Consider the following 18,595-nt stretch of genomic DNA (forward strand, 5'->3'; position numbering starts at 1 on the left):
TTATTCTCCACGCAGAGGGCAGGGTGCCTGAAATCACGAGTAACGTAGCCTCCATGTATATTGTGTTCTACCATTTTGTGGCTAAGGTACATGACTGGGGCAGCCTGTAGCCTAGTGGCTAAGGTACATGACTGGGGCAGCCTGTAGCGTAGTGGCTAAGGTACATGACTGGGGCAGCCTATGGCCTAGTGGCTAAGGTACATGACTGGGGCAGCCTGTAGCCTAGTGGTTAAGGTACATGACTGGGGCAGCCTGTAGCCTAGTGGCTAAGGTACATGACTGGGGCAGCCTGTAGCCTAGTGGCTAAGGTACATGACTGGGGCAGCCTATAGCCTAGACGCTAAGGTACATGACTGGGGCAGCCTATGGCCTAGTGGCTAAGGTACATGACTGGGGCATCCTGTAGCCTAGTGGCTAAGGTACATGCCTGGGGCAGCCTGTAGCGTAGTGGCTAAGGTACATGACTGGGGCAGCCTATGGCCTAGTGGCTAAGGTACATGACTGGGGCAGCCTGTAGCCTAGTGGCTAAGGTACATGACTGGGGCAGCCTGTAGCCTAGTGGCTAAGGTACATGCCTGGGGCAGCCTGTAGCCTAGTGGCTAAGGTACATGACTGGGGCAGCCTGTAGCCTGGTGGCTAAGGTACATGACTGGGGCAGCCTGTAGCCTAGTGGCTAATTATTATTATTATTATTATTATTATTATTTATTGTTATTGTTATTGTTATTGTTATTGCTATTATTATTACTCTTATTATTATATTATCATTGATGGATGCTCTGTTGTGTCTCTCCAGGGAAAGCCGGACCTGAACACAGCACTGCCCATCCGACAAACAGCCTCCATCTTCAAACAGCCTGTCACCAAAGTGGTAAACCACCCCAGCAACAAGGTGAAGACGGACCTGCAGAGAGCGACAGAGCAGCCCAGACAGGTTAGGCAGCACGGCGCCCTGGCAACGCACTGCCCAAGGCCCTGGCAACACGCCACACATCGCCCTGGCAACACGCGCGCGCTCTCCCGCTGGGGCGTCGGCCCCAGTCTCCGGGCGGAACGACGGCGCCGCCACCGGCCCGTCTGCAGTTAGCGGTTAAAGGGCAGGGCTGCTGCCCTTGGCGGGAGTGGAGACGCTCGCTGGGGAGAGTCTGGAATGTTCCGCCTATAGATAGTGTCGGTTGGACACCCGGGCTGTGATCGGTGGGGACCGAACGCTGGTCCGTGAAAACCAGGCCCTTCCGTGTGCGGTTTAGCAGCTGGATTATTATGCCGTTTCTAGCCGTTTTGATATGGTTTTATGGTGACATACTTTGTTTTGATGAAGCGGAGTCCTGCACTGGCTGCCACAGCTCCAGTGGCCTGACAGGGCTGGGACCGGATCAGAAACGGACCCGGGTGCTTTGGGCTTCCACTCCGTTCCACTCCATCTGTTCCTCTCTGAACTGTCCCAGGTGTCATCAGTGAGGGACGCGCCTCTCCTAAACTGTGCTAGCTCCCCCTCTCATTTTGCTACATAGATCATAGAGTTAAATAGTCACAGGCTTGCCGGCTGTGTCCCTATGCGGTGGGTGTCGCACAGCTATAACTAAATGGGCAATATTAACGATTTCACATCGGGGAGAAAATTGGCAGAAAAAGTGGATAAGTTTCAATTTCATTCCCTTGAAAGTTGTGCTATTGCACAGCATTAAATCGCATGAAGTCCCTTTCATTGTGTGAAATTGGAATGTACTGCAGTATAATGAGATGGTACTCTTACTGTAGTGGGATGAACTGAGTGCAGCTCTGTGTGATGTAGAATTGTGCTGTCATAGCTGTGGTCTCCCAGTAGAGGGCGCTGTGTGCTCACAGGACCAGGACGACGGCTGAGTGAAAGGCCTGTTGTTTATGCGCGGGGATTGAGAGAAATGTTGTAATAATTGCTGTTTTCCCCTCCGTGATGAGTGTTACAGATGCAATCAGAAGTTCAATATTGGGCTTCTGGCTACGACTGAACATGATCACTACCGAGTCTGAAATTGGCAAACGATCAAATTATCTTTTGGCCTCGTTGCAAGTGCTTGTGCTCTCAGGAATAGCTATTATACGTGTGATCAGTATTTCTTCTTCATAATATAGAATGGTTTCAAGCTTCTGAACATGGTCTAATATTTTGATTAAAGGGGCAGTTCAACCACAAATGGTAAAAAACGACGATATTTTCACTTACCCAGAGTGCTATCTCTCCACCTGATGGGGTTTGATGGGTTTTCTCGATCTCTGCTGCAGCTGACCTTGATACGGCAGACCTCACGGTGACGCCGTCTGTGGTGCGTGAAGCACCGTGAGCAAACACCGCGGCACGCTAGTGTTCTGGGCCGTCGTGTCAACATTGTCTTAAAACGCTGCACACTGTACTTTACTGGGCTTATCTGGTGTAATGGAATCTATGACGTGCTCGCAAAAAGTTGTTAGGAATTTATTACACTTATTGCTGCAGTAGCCTATCCACTTAAGAGGTTTGATGCGTTGTGTGTTCAGAGATGCTCTTCTGCATACCACTGTTCTAATGTGTGGTTATTTTAGTTATTGTCACCTTCCTGTCAGCTTTGACCAGTCTGGCCCTTCTCCTCTGACATGTTTTCGCCTGCAGAACTGCTGCTCACTGGATGTTTTTAGTTTTTCGCACCATTCTCTGCAAACACTAGAGATTGCTGTGTGTGGAAATCCGATGGAGTTCAGCAGTTTCTGAGATACTCAAAACCGCCCTGTCTGGCACCAACAGTCATTCCACAGTCAAAGTCATTGAGATCAGATTTCTCCCCCATTCTGACATTTGACAACAGCTTGACCCCTTGACCACGTTTTGGCTGATTTAAATATTTGCATTAACAAGCTGGTGTACAGGTCTACCTAATAAAGTGCTCATTGAGTGTACATATACGTATCTCTCTGACATTCTGCCCCAGAATACTGGTGTACTGTGGTTACGGTCCATATTTAATTTTTGGGTGAACTGCCCCTTTAAGTAGCAAGTCATGCCCTCCACTGCCTCTTTGTCAGAAGGGTCTGTAGCTGGCCTCTGGGTGGGGAAATGTAATTTTCTGCGGTGTCAGTGTATCTTTACGGAGCAGGTAGCGCTCCCCTGACAGGCGGTAATCCACAGGACCGCACAGTGTGCGGCTCTAAAGCGCTCCTGGGCCCAACCTCACCTCCATCATCTTTACGGCTTCAAGCAGCAGCCCCGCTGCTGACAGAACGGCGAAGACCTCACAGTCTGTCTTCATTTAAACAGAGGAGAGTCTGGAGAGGCTTTCCTGTGTCTCGCTGCGCTTACAGTAGTCCTCTGCCCCTTTATGACTCGGTTTGCGTAGTTTAGTCTGCGTAATTGCCGTCGTTACCAAACGGCGGGCTGTTATCGCACGCCGCGCGTACGGGAATAGGGCTGTTCTCTAACCGCTGAGCCCGACCGCTCTGCCAGATCGGCGGTCGCGATGCGACGGCGCGGCGAACGGCCCGATGCATCTACCGGCAGCACGTTCTGATCGACCGCTAAGACGGAAGGAAGGAATGATGCCCTTTCGCTGGCCCGTATTGCCAGAATGTTCTGTAAGGGAGCGATTGCGTAACCGCGTGTGCGTCACGCCGGGGCGCGCTCAGTGTGGGCTGAGCGGTGAGTCAGCCTGAGACAGCCGGCCGGGGGAGGGGGGGGGAGGAGGGGGGAGCGATTGCATCATTGTGTGTGTGGCTGAAGCCCCCACCACATGACTGGGGAGTAATGGTGGGCCTGAGGGAGGCTTCACCTACTGAGGGACAGATGCCGTTTCCCACAAGACGGTATCAAGCAGCTTCGCCTTTTGAATAACTCCAGCTCCCTGTGCCTGAACTGATACTGGTAGAGTCTGGTAGAGTGAGGAACTTCTTAAAAGTAGTTAATGTCTGTTAAACGGATTAATCTCCAAATTTTACCGTATTCAGGTAGTCTTTAATGGGCGTTGGATCATGAATGTGATTGGGCCCTCCAGACTGGGGGGTGGGGGGAGGTTGGATGAACGTGTCCAGCAGGAGTGGCTTCTTTAAGGGATTCGGGCTCAGTTCTGGCCTACACGGTGTAGTGCAGTGACTCACTGTTTATGCTGAAATGTGTGAAAAAGTCAAGGCCATTGAGCAATTTCCCCGAAGTCCCAGAACGGGGACGGGTGGAGGCGGAACTTCCCAGAAGGCCGGCTGGTCACCAGCTCGATCCGGTGCCCTGGCGTGGAAGGCTACGTGACGCACTGCCCCCTTCCTGCCCCCTTCCTGCCCCCAGGGACAGCGTTCCGCCGCCAGCCGCGTCATCCGCTATTCAAACGCCGGCTCGCGATGGCGTCCGATTGCAGCAGCCTCCGGTGATGTCATCACGATTAGGCCTCTGTTTCTGTGTTGCCAGTCACCTCAGGCTCTGGCCTTCCTCTAGGCCACTGCGCTGCTGGAGAGAACATGGACTCCACCTCCATTAGAGAGGTTCTTCTGTTCGCTCCAGAGGAACTTGAGGGAGAATTATTATTATTATTAATTTTTTTTTTGCTTGAAACCCCAAAATTTTGTTGCAAAAAAGTGAAATGTGTCACAGTAGGCCAGAGGCTTTCGTTCATTTTAGGAAGAAAAACACTTGCTTTGGTTACTTCTTGTGAAGGGTAGATTTTGTGATTATTTGACAATACAACATGAATATAATTATGGCCAAAAAGATGATTAAATGGTGTCTTCAGGTATTATGTTAGTTGTTGATGATGACTTCTTGCTTTACTTTGAAATTTATGGTAAAACATTTAATCAACAGATTATGTTCTGGTATATGTGCCAGGTCTGTATGAACGTGTTATTCTGTGCAACAAAGAGCAGGTTATAAAGAGGAAAGAACCCGCGTCTGCCATCTCCCAAATCAGGTGAAATGCTCTAGTCATGTCTCACTAGCATCCCCTTGTGGGATTTGTATGTAAACACTGCAGGTACACTTGATGTAATTAACCTGAATTACTTTAAACTAAGCTATAGCTTTTTAGTCCTGCTGACTTATACAGTATACACACCGTAAAGTGAAATTATGAAAAAGTTGATTTGTAGCCCTTATTCAGCATAATGTAAATGCATAAAAAATTAGTTGAATTAGTGTAGGACATCCAGCAACCTGGCCTTCGCAGATCTATAGTGTTGATGCATCACAAACACAAAAAATAGCTGCTTTTTGGCTTCACAGGAAGGGTTATTGAGTTGGAACCACTACATGCAGAAAATGAAATGGTGGAAAGTTGGACTCGTACCAGAAAACATTTTTCTAATGACTGTATAAGTCATGCTAGTAAGAATCGCTATTGCAGGCCTGGTGTGTTCTGTGGTAAAAATATTATTAACTGAAGTGCATAAAGAAATGCAAACAAATGGCATCTTTGTCAAATCAGTTTTTTTAACCGAATTCAGATGCATGGTGTTGTTCTGTTGCTGTCCATTGGTTGCTCTGTGATTCAATCGAAAGGTCGCTCTCTCTTGTGCTGTGGCGATGTTGTAACCTTCTCCGGATGTAACCACGCAGCCTCTAAATCTCACAGAAAGACTTGGCAACCTCCAACCTGGTTGTTATGAGAACCAATAACAGCCAATGGGAAGGCGCACATTGGCCTGAAAACACTCCTTTTCAATTACTGTAAGGTCGCAGGTCGGGCGAGGCCAGACTGGAGGAACGAGAACGTAATGGCGGTTGTAGCTGAAACGGGGCCGGCGATCTCCTATAAAACGCGACAAAGCCGGCATCCACCTTTAGAGCCGGGCGGCGTGTAAAACCCGAGGTTGTGCTGATAAAATAAATAATGCGTGGTGATGAAGCAGCCGGAAGAGGAAGCGGTCTGCCGGGGCGTTGTTCTCTGCTCGGCTTCAGACGGTGAACGGAAGGATTTTACCTGAAAAAGAAACGGGCCGACAAAAACCCAGCCGTATTTATGGTGGTACTTTCCTGCGTTGACCGTAAGCGGTCGAGTGGTGACTCATCGGGCAGCAATGCACTCCATTCAGTTTAATGAGCTCAATATCCTCCATTAGGTACCCAAAAGGCAAAACACAGTGGGAAACTCATACCAGTACTGGTAATGTGTGTGCGTCAGTGACAGCTGATTACCGTGCAGTGCCAATGTTTGTCTTTACTCGGTCATTTCTTGCTCTTTCCGGTTAGCGCTGAAACGAGCAGTGAAACATGGCAGGTCCCGTTGGTGAGGTCTGCAGCCCTCGACATGGGAAGTCCCTGTAACGTGGAGGGAGTGGAAAAACTCATTACGTTGCTGAGTAGGTTGTTGCTTTTTCCGTCCGCTTCTTCGTTTCGTTCTGAAATGGCTTCCTGTAAAACCCCTCTTGAATGAAGGCATTTGGTGACATGTTCCTATCACTGTAATAGCCCGGAGACACTAAATGGGATGTGACGATTGATTGTGGTGTTTGAGTGAGGTTTACTGCATCGAAAGTGCGGGTAGTAGAGGCTCGTGGTGCTGGCCATGGGGGGCACAATGTTACAGGCCATGGGCTTAACGCCCATAACAAACTCGCCCTACTGTACAGGGTACGAGTGGGACAAAGAGCACCTTAATAACCTTATATACACAGGTACGCACACACGCAGTCGGACATCTTTCACTGTGCTTGTACACATCAGCAGTGATCGCGATGACCTCTGCTGTTCTTCTCTTCCTTCTTAATGACGAGGGATGAAACCACGCCATTAACCAGATGTATGGCGCTAGCATGTCCCGATGCTGGCTGGCACGGTCTCTTTCACAAAGCTAGTCCAAGTGCCAGCAGTGGACCCTAACACATTCATCCTGCCCCCCTCTGAATACAGGCAAAAGTAGGGCACCATTGGGTCTAATGTGGGTCTCATTTTTCCGAGGACATTTTTCATTGCAAATAATGGATTTGTAGAGAGAGAGAAGTTAGCACGTGGCAAAGTGTCTCTTATGATCATTAGGCCTGTATTACGCCTGAGAGATTGTGATCTGTGTTCTCACATCCAGCGCGCGAGAAGAGGAATGCGTTAAATTAATATTACCAAGACGACGGCCAAGGCGACAGATGGCGATGCATCTCTGAACGCCACGGCTGGTTACTGTACGTTTATAAGCATCCTCCGTAGCGTTTGGTGGCGGTGCCACCTCCCCTGTTACCTGCAGAGCTGGAGCAGGCCCACGCTCCGTCACGGAGGTGCGCCGGCTAGCATTGCTCGCGCTCCTCGGACTTTAACCCATCCTACAGGGAGGCCGATTGGCACCAGCCCCGAACAGAGCCCGCCGCCCACTCCGTGTGGACAACGGCTTCTGAACGAGGAGATGATTCGGGCATTCTGTCCCGGGACACGCATTCGGTAACCTCCCCACCCACCCCCCTGCTCATTTCGGGGGGGGAGAGATTGACGACGTCGAGCTTTCTAAACCAAGCAAAAGCGCCTTCTGAGTCGGGACGTCTTGGCGCAGAGCCCGGCTGTTTATTTGCTCCTTAGCGCAAAGTTGTTTTTGTTCCTGGACGATTTATGTATCTGCGTCTGGAGGGCTTTGTGGCGGTGGCTGAATTAGCTGCAGAGGCCGATAAATACTTTGTGATTTTACACGCGGCCCGCCGGGACTCCGGGGCCATCCTGTCCTTGCAGGATTTATCCAGAACTTTCCATCACTCTCTGCAGGACCGAACCTGAGCAGGACATTTAAGACCACAGCGTTATTTATTCATTTTTCTGCAGATGGTAGTGGACGCTGTCCGCTAGCATCCACCCCTAGGCCCTTCTCTGCCTCCTCTGCCATTTGCAATGTGTACAAGCTTGTCGGGAGAATGTATTGAAAAACATATGAAAGATGGGCAGATATCAATATGAAAAAGCCATAGTTTGTCACCTGTATTAAGAATGTGAATATCTTTGCTGCTGACCGCGTTGGAGGTGGCTGAGCGAAGATTCTGTGTGGGGAACCGGTGTGTGTGTGCGCTCCTTCCACAGAACTGAGTCCTGTGAGCTGTGTGTTACCAGCAACTACAGGATGTGCACTGAGGTGGTTAACCGCAATGAGCTCTCGACCCCGGGCTCTGACGTCTCCGCACCCACTGGCGTCACTGCTGCCTTTCCTGTTGTTTAAAAATATGTCGACATCTGCTCTGATTTAATAAAAAAACGGACCGGTTGTTTGATGCAGGCAGGTTTGTTTGTTGCGTCTGCTAACGCCGTGTTTTGGTTCTGTCCGGCAGCTCTTCTGGGAAAAGAGGTTGAAAGGGTTGAGGTCGTCGGACGTGTCGCAGGAGATCCTCCGGCCCATGGAGCTTCCCCGGGGCTTACAGAGTAAGGCCAGCGTCCGTTACTGTCAGGGGTTCACTCCGCTTCTTTAAAGTGCTGACCTCCACTGTTATGAACCACGCTGATTTCTCTTCATTCAAATGGATGTCAAAACTAGACTTTTTTTTGCTGCATCTCTGCACTGGTGCTGCCGTAAAAAGATTTAGTCTGAAGCAGATTAATATTTCTGTCGTGTATTTGTATGATTATAGAGCCAATGTACAAGGGGGTCATGTCCCCCTGCACTTTTACAGACGACTGTAACATAAACTAAATGCAAAGCCCCCAACCGCCCACACCATATCCCTCCCATGTAGCCACAAACGCAGCTGAAGTGGTTGTTTGTGACTGGTGAACGGTGACAAGCTGGTTAGCCTCCAAACAACTCAGGTGTTACTTTCACTTTGTTTAAAAGCTTAGATACTGTATTTACTCAGAATTTGCCATTAGGACATGCAGATTATGAGGGCCAATACAAAATGAAGATGAAAACCTAAAACATCCAAAAATATATATTTTTACATAAACATTGTTTTATGTGAGATTGGTGACTTAGGACTGGTTAAGATAGAATGGGCCACATATACAGTGAGCTTCCCCCTTCACTCTGAGACGGGTGAATAAACCCCTGGCTGTGAGACGGGTGAATAAACCCCTGGCCGTGAGACGGGTGAATATCCCTGTGGCTGTGAGACGGGTGAATATCCCCGTGGCTGTGAGACGGGTGACTAAACCCCTGGCTGTGAGACGGGTGAATATCCCCGTGGCTCTGAGACGGGTGAATAACCCCGTGGCTCTGAGACGGGTGAATATCCCTGTGGCTGTGAGACGGGTGAATATCCCCGTGGCTGTGAGACGGGTGAATATCCCCGTGGCTCTGAGACGGGTGAATAAACCTGTGGCTCTGAGACGGGTGAATAACCCCGTGGCTCTGAGGCGGGTGAATAACCCCGTGGCTGTGAGACGGGTGAATTAAACCCCTGGCTGTGAGACGGGTGAATATCCCCGTGGCTGTGAGACGGGTGAATAACCCCGTGGCTGTGAGACGGGTGAATATCCCCGTGGCTCTGAGACGGGTGAATAAACCCGTGGCTCTGAGACGGGTGAATAACCCCGTGGCTCTGAGACGGGTGAATAACCCCGTGGCTGTGAGACGGGTGAATTAAACCCCTGGCTGTGAGACGGGTGAATTAAACCCCTGGCTGTGAGACGGGTGAATATCCCCGTGGCTGTGAGACGGGTGAATAACCCTGTGGTTGTGAGATGGGTGAATAACCCTGTGGTTGTGAGATGGGTGAATATCCCCGTGGCTCTGAGACCGGTGAATATCCCTGTGGCTGTGAGACAGGTGAATAAACCCCCTGGCTCTGAGACGGGTGAATAACCCTGTGGCTCTGAGATGGGTGAATAAACCCCCTGGTTCTGAGACGGGGGAATAACCCTGTGGTTGTGAGACGGGTGAATAAACCCCCTGGCTCTGAGATGGGTGAATAACCCTGTGGCTCTGAGACGGGTGAATATCCCCGTGGCTCTGAGACGGTGAATAAACCCCCTGGCTCTGAGATGGGTGAATAACCCTGTGGTTGTGAGACGGGTGAATAACCCTGTGGCACTGAGACAGGTGAATATCCCCGTGGCTCTGAGACGGGTGAATATCCCCGTGGCTCTGAGACGGGTGAATAAACCCCCTGGCTCTGAGATGGGTGAATAACCCTGTTGTTGTGAGACGGGTGAATATCCCTGCGGCTCTGAGACGGGTGAATAAACCCCCTGGCTCTGAGACGGGTGAATAACCCTGTGGCTCTGAGACAGGTGAATATCCCCATGGCTCTGAGACGGGTGAATAAACCCCCTGGCTCTGAGATGGGTGAATAACCCTGTGGTTGTGAGACGGGTGAATAACCCTGTGGCTCTGAGACAGGTGAATATCCCCGTGGCTCTGAGATGGGTGAATAAACCCCCTGGCTCTGAGATGGGTGAATAACCCCGTGGCTCTGAGACGGGTGAATAAACCCGTGGCTCTGAGACGGGTGAATAACCCCGTGGCTCTGAGACGGGTGAATATCCCCGTGGCTCTGAGACAGGTGAATAAACCCCCTGGCTCTGAGATGGGTGAATAACCTTGTGGTTGTGAGACGGGTGAATATCCCCGTGGCTCTGAGACAGGTGAATATCCCCGTGGCTGTGAGACGGGTGAATAAACCCCCTGGCTCTGAGACAGGTGAATAAACCCCCTGGCTCTGTGATGGGTGAATAACCCTGTGGTTGTGAGACGGGTGAATATCCCCGTGGCTCTGAGACAGGTGAATAAACCCCCTGGCTCTGAGACGGGTGAATAACCCCGCGGCTCTGAGACGGGTGAATATCCCTGTGGCTGTGAGACGGGTGAATATCCCCATGGCTGTGAGATGGGTGAATATCCCTGTGGCTCTGAGACGGGTGAATATCTCTGTGGCTGTGAGACGGGTGAATAGCCCCATGGCTGTGAGACGGGTGAATATCCCCGTGGCTCTGAGACGGGTGAATATCCCTGTGGCTGTGAGATGGGTGAATATCCCCGTGGCTCTGAGATGGGTGAATAACCCTGTGGCTGTGAGACGGGTGAATAACCCTGTGGCTCTGAGACGGGTGAATATCCCCGTGGCTCTGAGACTGGTGAATAACCCCGTGGCTGTGAGACGGGTGAATAACCCGGTGGCTGTGAGAACGCGGGGGCCACGCCTAACCTCTGGCCCGTCCCTAGGTGTGGGCCCCGACACGACGGACGAGACGCTGCTGTCCGCCATCGCCAGCGCGCTGCACATGAGTTCGGCGCCCATCACGGGCCAGACGTCGACGGCGGCCGAGAAGAACCCAGCCATCTGGCTCAACACGTCGCAACCGCTCTGCAAGGCCTTCATCGTCACGGACGAGGACATCCGGTGAGCACCCGCGTATCTTATGTTTACACTTACACGTACCTTATTTTTCATAAATCAAATATTAAATCATAAATCAAAATATTGCCAATGAGGTCAGACCGGTTTGCTCATTTCAAGATTTGCCAGTGGGGTAAGACAATTTCACTTGTTAAGAAAAAAGTAAACTAAAAACAAGCTCGTATTTTCTACTTGAGAGAAAAAATATAAATTATTTTCAGATTTCAAAGTTCAAGACTAAAACACTTAAGACTTTTTTGTGCAGTGCTCAGTAAGCTTTTATCAGGAGCTGATCTGGCCATCTTGGAATATTTCCGGCAGAAAAAAAAAAGTGTCCCTATGTTGGTACTTTGGCCACAGTACAGGAATGCCATCTACCTTCGTGCAGTCTGCGTTTTAACCAGCTGCCTTTCTTCATGCTGGTCACAGGCACATAAATGAACACTACCCTCTCGTAATCCCCTCAAGCTGGCTGGTTACGCAGATGGAGAAGACAGTAATATAAGATGCATCTGATATGAGCTGTACTACTGTGGGTGCCATTACTTCTCTTCAGCAGGCCAGTCAGAGGAACACAAGACTATGTTTCTGTTGGGCTTCCGTGACTATCAGATCCCCATTTCCTGCGCACTCACTTCAGTCTGCAGATTGTTTGCACCATGAACCATATTTTAACTACCAATATTAGTTATTTTTATTGGTGTTATGAAAAAAGAAAGACCTACAGTAATGCTCTTCTCGGTCTGGGAATGCAAGCTAGAGAAGCTTGATGAGGTTTGTACTTTTAGAAAAATAGCTTTGTGTTGAGCTTTGGGTTGGTCAACATATCTTTTGGTCCTCACTGACTGTGGTCGTGGTTAGACTGCCTTATGCAAACAATCAGAAAATGATGCTTATGAACTGTTAAGTTTCCCAAGTGTTGAGATGGTACGAGGTGTCACCGGTCATTCTGTTTTCTGTGTTTGTAAGGAAGTTGTATTTAAAAGCACGCACGGTTATATTTTATCATAGCAGATTGATAATGAGCTTGAAAAAGGTAAGCGGTGTCTCTTGACTGCCCATGGATTCTGTCCAGCGTGGCGTATCTGTAGGACACTATAACGGCCCGTATCTGTTTCCCCAGGTAGCAGAAGTATGCACGTTTGCGCCGCGTAGTGCTCTGTGATGAGCCTGTCAGAGATATCTGGCTTGTGGACGTAGCGGGCCCTCAAAACGCAAGGCGATGCTCAGCACCCTTTGATCGTGGCTGTCACAGGGCCAGCGTAGGCTAGCTGCTGTGGTCCCGTTGAAAGCAGCGCTTTAATGGCTGCTGTAATCTGAGTGCCTCAGAAGGGCACTGGGTGTGTGTGTAAACTGCGATGCACACTCTCTGAGAGACCGGCCTTTCGAGGCATGAAGTGGCTGCTGGGCTCAGAGCTCCGGGCTTCTCCTTCTCCACTGGCCCAGGACAGGGCTACAAAATGGTGCCGTATCCACACCTGGCCGTGGGTAGTCTCGGTCAGGTCCTGGGAGGGGTAGTGTAGATCCTGCAGTCTCCTTTGGGCATGGGGTAGGGGGGTTACTATGTATACTGACCTGTGTGGGAGAGGCCACTGCTAGCCCAGGGCTCTGCATCAGCATGACTCACTATACAGAATGTTCCAGCTCAACTCCCCTGCAAAGGCACACCGTATTTATTCAAGCCTTGAATATTCAATACTAGCATGCTGTTGCAATTGAGGCTTAAACTGCTTTCTAAATTGCATTCAACAATTGTTGAATGCTTGTGCTTGTCTGTGTGCATGTGCATGTGTGTGTGTTTGAGTATATACGCGTGTGTATACGTGTATATACGTGTGTGTATATGTGTGTGTGTGTGTGTGTGTGTGTGTGTGTGTGTGTGTGTGTGTGTGCGTGTGTGTGCGTGTGTGTGTGTGCGTGTGTGTGCGTGTGTGTGCGTGTGTGTGCGTGTGTGTGCGTGTGTGTGCGTGCGTGTGTGTGCGCGCGTGTGTGTGCATGTATAAAGGCACTGGGTGTGTCAGTAATGAAAGCTACTTGAATGTTGAATGGGTGCGTATTTCCTCCGTATTTATGTTAGTTTGTTGAGTTTATTATTCTAGTGAGAGAAAACGAGGTGTCATTTGTTTCCTTGGTAACTTGCAGATGCAGTGACTTTTCTAATGAGTGACCTTGGGATTCAGCAGAACCTCTCTTCACAAACGAATGACCGGTCTGCGCTGCACTGGTGTGCCGTGAGAAATACACCCCGGAAGAACCATGTAGGGTGTTTTTAAATGTATAAAAACTGATGAATGACTGCTGGGGACTGCCTTGACCCTCCTCCTCACCACCATAATCTACATGGTCATTTCCCTCACAGTTAACACCGCCAGCACTGCTGAATTCATAACCATAAGATAAATGTATTTAACGATTCTTTTTTGATCTAATACTCTTCTAACTTACTCTCCTAAATGGCCGTGTTCTGTATTAATGAAGTGCGTATGATGGATAACGACAACCGGCCGCAAGTGCAGATTCTACGACCCCGTATCTTCCATCACCAAATGCACTTTATTACCTCGGGGAAGATTAGGTCTATTTTCAGTGCCTGTTCATGAAATTCCGCAGGCCACTGAGTGCGGGGATATGTCTTAAAGGAAAACTGCAGCCGACTGGAAATCGACGATATGCGTCACTTGGGTGGTTTAGCATTCCGAGGCTCATCCGGAAAGCCATCCCTCCGCCTGGGTCTGTAATGGCGGCCGCAGTGGCTGCCGAAGCCGGTAATGACTTTATCGGTGAGAAGCGAGGCTCGTTCTTCCAGCGAGTCGCTCTTGGCGGACAGCTTTTGCGAGCGTCATCCATGGTTTCATTTTCAATAGAAATTGTCGGCATACACATGCAAGCGGTGTATAGATGGCTTCACAAACCATTTCCCTGCACGGTAATTGGTGTCTTATTTTTCCGGGGAGCCTTCGCCGCGCAAAAAGCATGTTTACGAGGTTATTGCACCTCTGCTGAATGGCCCAGGCTTTTGGCTTCCGTTCCACTGCCGCCATTTTGGATCCGTGGCAGAAAAATGCCAGTGAGAAGGAAAGGGTAGTTTCCTGCGCAGTCATTGCACCCGAGGCCATGGTGCGGATCCCAGCAGGTGACGTTTTTCATTCCCCGAGTGCGTTTAGCATTGGCGCGCCACACACGTTCTGGGCAAGCGTACGTCTGCCCACCAGAGGGCGCTGCACACTTGCTAATAGGGCCGTTTTCAGAGTAGAAATTCCCAGGTAATGCTTTGCGCTAGCTTCAGGTCTCTTTAGCATGCCGTAGCGCATTGAGGCTTATCAACAGGGAAAATGCATTCAGCTCCACTGCCTGGCCCTGCTTTATTAGGAGCCATAGGCAGAATGGATCACAGCCACTCCTCTTGCCTCCTCATCGCACAGGATACTGAAAAGAGGAGCGTTTTCTAGCACATTCCTCATCCTCCAAATGGAAATAAATGTTGTGTTATTGTTGTGCAGCAACCTTAAAAAATATAAGTTGTCCTGTGAATGATATCGGATATTGTGGGTAATTGTAGAATACACTAAAATGCTGTAAAGTGTTGCTCATTGAATTGTTGAAGTATCTCAATATGTCTTAGTTTGTTCTGCTCATGCCTTTCACTGTGTGTATATGTATGCATGCACGCGTGTATACATGCAGGCAACATGTTCCCATATATACCCGTGTTTATTGTATGCATATTCACAGAAAAATGTTTTAGTTCTTGTGATTTCTTTAAAATCTATAGCGCAAGCCTGAAAAAATTCCCATTGGTGATGTGTGTGGGTGGAGGGTGCCTTGTAACTAAGAATAACAGAAATGTAAATATCACTGATATTTTGGCCTATGTGCTTCTGAAAGGTGATACAGAAAACTTGGTGAAAGGGAAAGGGAAAAATGAAATGCCAGAGTTTCTGGAATAATGACCATTGGACTGTTGAGAGTAGAACTGTTCAGGATCTGCAGGTATTTTGTTGTGCGCTGGTTGGCAATAGTAAGTCAGACATTTTGATGAAATCCAGGTGTGTAATCTTTTTACTGATCTCTGTTGTTATGTGGTACCTCCCCCCACACACAAAGTAGAGTTTATCATTCCTGAGACCCATATATCTCCCATTTCTGAACACAACACTAAGACTTGGGGGCAGGAAACTGGACGACTCTTTTAGCTGAGCCTGGAACTGCACAGAATGGCCCAGAATACAGGATGAGTTTGCGTGCGTGTCTGTGTGTGTGCCTGTGTGTGTATGTGCCTGTGCCTGTGCCTGTGCCTGTGTGTGTGTGTGTGTGTGTGTGTGGACATGAATGTATGTGTGAGAGCATGTGTGTTTACACAGTTTGCTCATATTTATATATACTTATAATATCTCATTAATGAAGCATACACATTATAGCCTCATTTGGGACAAGAAACACAAGTGCATTATCAGTAGTTTATACCAGTAACTGCCTGCCTGTTCAACTAGCAGACCAGCCCCAGTTGAGTGATGGCTGTATAATAAGTAAGGAAGCAGGAGACGCTGATCTGACCTTTCCACTCTCTTCTCTCACTGAGATCCACTTGATTGCTGCCTTGGCCAGAGGTAGACACTTCAGTTTACCACACTGGCCGTAAAGGAAGTTTTACCCAAAGCTTATGATCCTAAGGATCTGGGAGGTCCTCCATGGTGACATGGAGAAGGTACCCGAAGCTTGCATCCTTTATTGTCTCCATGAATCTGGTCCTGATGAGTCATAGCTGGATTTGGGAAACAGCTGTAAGTCACAGATCAGAAATAGTGGAGCTTCATCCAGCCACATTGTAATGAGTCTTTGGGCTAGTTTTGTGGATGTTTGACCAGGTTTTTCATAAAATATTTCAGTCCCTTTTAGTCTTATTTGTGATCAGATGTGTTGAGTCCTTGTGGAGTGTACCCTTAAACTCATTATGCTAATGTTAACATTTAATATTTGGGTGGGATTTCTTTATTTGCACCTCTTCTCATGTGTTGCAAAAATGTATTTAAATTATTATTCCTTTTTTAATTGCCTGCTACTGCAAAGGTTATTGAACCAAAATATGTAGGCAAGAAGGAATGGGAATGAATGACTAATCTGTGAACAGACAGTTTATCAACTAATCCAAGTCAATACAGTACCAATGAATCAAGATAATATAGTCTAATATCTGAAATACATGCTCACCTGAAGTAATGTACTAACCACATTGTTACCACGTTGAGAGTTCCCTATGTGATATATGACCGACACTCATGGTAAAATAAGGCAGAATGCTTCTAATATTTATGCACAATCGCAGACCATCACAGACATTTATTATACACAGTATTTACTATTGTTCCAGAGTTGTCTGTATCATGTAAGCCAAATAGTGTTGAAGTCTGGAGCAGAGAGTATGGAGCAGGGCGCAGAGAGTCTGGAGCAGGGGGCAGAGAGTCTGGAGCAGGGGGCGCAGAGAGTCTGGAGCAGGGCGCAGAGAGTCTGGAGCAGGGGGCAGAGAGTCTGGAGCAGGGGGCGCAGAGAGTCTGGGGCAGGGGGCAGAGAGTCTGGAGCAGGGCTGCAGAGAGTCTGGAGCAGGGGGCAGAGAGTCTGGAGCAGGGGGCACAGAGAGTCTGGAGCAGGGGGCAGAGAGTCTGGAGCAGGGGGCACAGAGAGTATGGAGCAGGGCTGCAGAGAGTCTGGAGCAGGGGGCAGAGAGTCTGGAGCAGGGTTGCAGAGAGTCTGGAGCAGGGGGCAGAGAGTCTGGAGCAGGGGGCACAGAGAGTCTGGAGCAGGGCGCAGAGAGTCTGGAGCAGGGGGTGCAGAGAGTCTGGAGCAGGGGGCGCAGAGAGTCTGGAGCAGGGGGCGCAGAGAGTCTGGAGCAGGGTGCAGAGAGTCTGGAGCAGGGGGCACAGAGAGTCTGGAGCAGGGGGCAGAGAGTCTGGAGCAGGGGGCGCAGAGAGTCTGGAGCAGCGGGTGGTGAGAGTCTGGAGCAGCGGGCAGAGAGTCTGGAGCAGGGGGCAGAGAGTCTGGAGCAGGGCTGCAGAGAGTCTGGAGCAGGGGGCAGAGAGTCTGGAGCAGGGGGTGCAGAGAGTCTGGAGCAGGGGGCAGAGAGTCTGGGGCAGGGGGCAGAGAGTCTGGAGCAGGGCTGCAGAGAGTCTGGAGCAGGGGCGCAGAGAGTCTGGAGCAGGGGGTGCAGAGAGTCTGGAGCAGGGGGCAGAGAGTCTGGAGCAGGGGGCGCAGAGAGTCTGGAGCAGCGGGCAGAGAGTCTGGAGCAGGGGGCAGAGAGTCTGGAGCAGGGCTGCAGAGAGTCTGGAGCAGGGGGCAGAGAGTCTGGAGCAGGGGGTGCAGAGAGTCTGGAGCAGGGGGCAGAGAGTCTGGGGCAGGGGGCAGAGAGTCTGGAGCAGGGCTGCAGAGAGTCTGGAGCAGGGGCGCAGAGAGTCTGGAGCAGGGGGTGCAGAGAGTCTGGAGCAGGGGGCAGAGAGTCTGGAGCAGGGGGCGCAGAGAGTCTGGAGCAGGGGGCGCAGAGAGTCTGGAGCAGGGCTGCAGAGAGTCTGGAGCAGGGCGCAGAGAGTCTGGGGCAGGGGGCAGAGAGTCTGGAGCAGGGGGCGCAGAGAGTCTGGAGCAGGGCGCAGAGAGTCTGGAGCAGGGGGTGCAGAGAGTCTGGAGCAGGGGGCGCAGAGAGTCTGGAGCAGGGTGCAGAGAGTCTGGAGCAGGGGGCGCAGAGAGTCTGGAGCAGGGGGCGCAGAGAGTCTGGAGCAGGGGGCGCAGAGAGTCTGGAGCAGGGCGCAGAGAGTCTGGAGCAGGGGGCAGAGAGTATGGAGCAGGGTGCAGAGAGTCTGGAGCAGGGGGCACAGAGAGTCTGGAGCAGGGCTGCAGAGAGTCTGGAGCAGGGTGCAGAGAGTCTGGAGCAGGGTGCAGAGAGTCTGGAGCAGGGGGCACAGAGAGTCTGGAGCAGGGGGCGCAGAGAGTCTGGAGCAGGGGGTGCAGAGAGTCTGGAGCAGGGGGCAGAGAGTCTGGAGCAGGGGGCGCAGAGAGTCTGGAGCAGGGGGCGCAGAGAGTCTGGAGCAGGGTGCAGAGAGTCTGGAGCAGGGGGCAGAGAGTCTGGAGCAGGGGGTGCAGAGAGTCTGGAGCAGGGGGTTCAGAGAGTCTGGAGCAGGGGGCAGAGAGTCTGGAGCAGGGGGCACAGAGAGTCTGGAGCAGGGGGCACAGAGAGTCTGGAGCAGGGGGCAGAGAGTCTGGAGCAGGGGACGCACAGAGTCTGGAGCAGGGGGCGCAGAGAGTCTGGAGCAGGGGGCACAGAGAGTCTGGAGCAGGGGGCACAGAGAGTCTGGAGCAGGGGGCAGAGAGTCTGGAGCAG

The 18,595-nt window shown here is 50.6% G+C and overlaps 1 protein-coding gene across 1 annotated transcript in view; it reads left to right on the forward strand.

Annotated features, from left to right (window-relative positions):
• mbd2 (methyl-CpG binding domain protein 2) overlaps positions 1-18,595 on the forward strand; it is a 46,680-nt gene that overhangs the window by 22,446 nt on the left and 5,639 nt on the right. The window contains exons 3-5 of the mRNA XM_061262464.1: positions 797-934; positions 8,230-8,320; positions 11,058-11,235. Of these exons, the coding sequence (XP_061118448.1) occupies positions 797-934; positions 8,230-8,320; positions 11,058-11,235 (407 nt within the window). The remainder of the gene's footprint in view (positions 1-796; positions 935-8,229; positions 8,321-11,057; positions 11,236-18,595) is intronic.

The sequence above is a fragment of the Conger conger genome, chromosome 12 (assembly GCF_963514075.1).
Source record: "Conger conger chromosome 12, fConCon1.1, whole genome shotgun sequence".
NCBI lineage: Eukaryota > Metazoa > Chordata > Actinopteri > Anguilliformes > Congridae > Conger > Conger conger.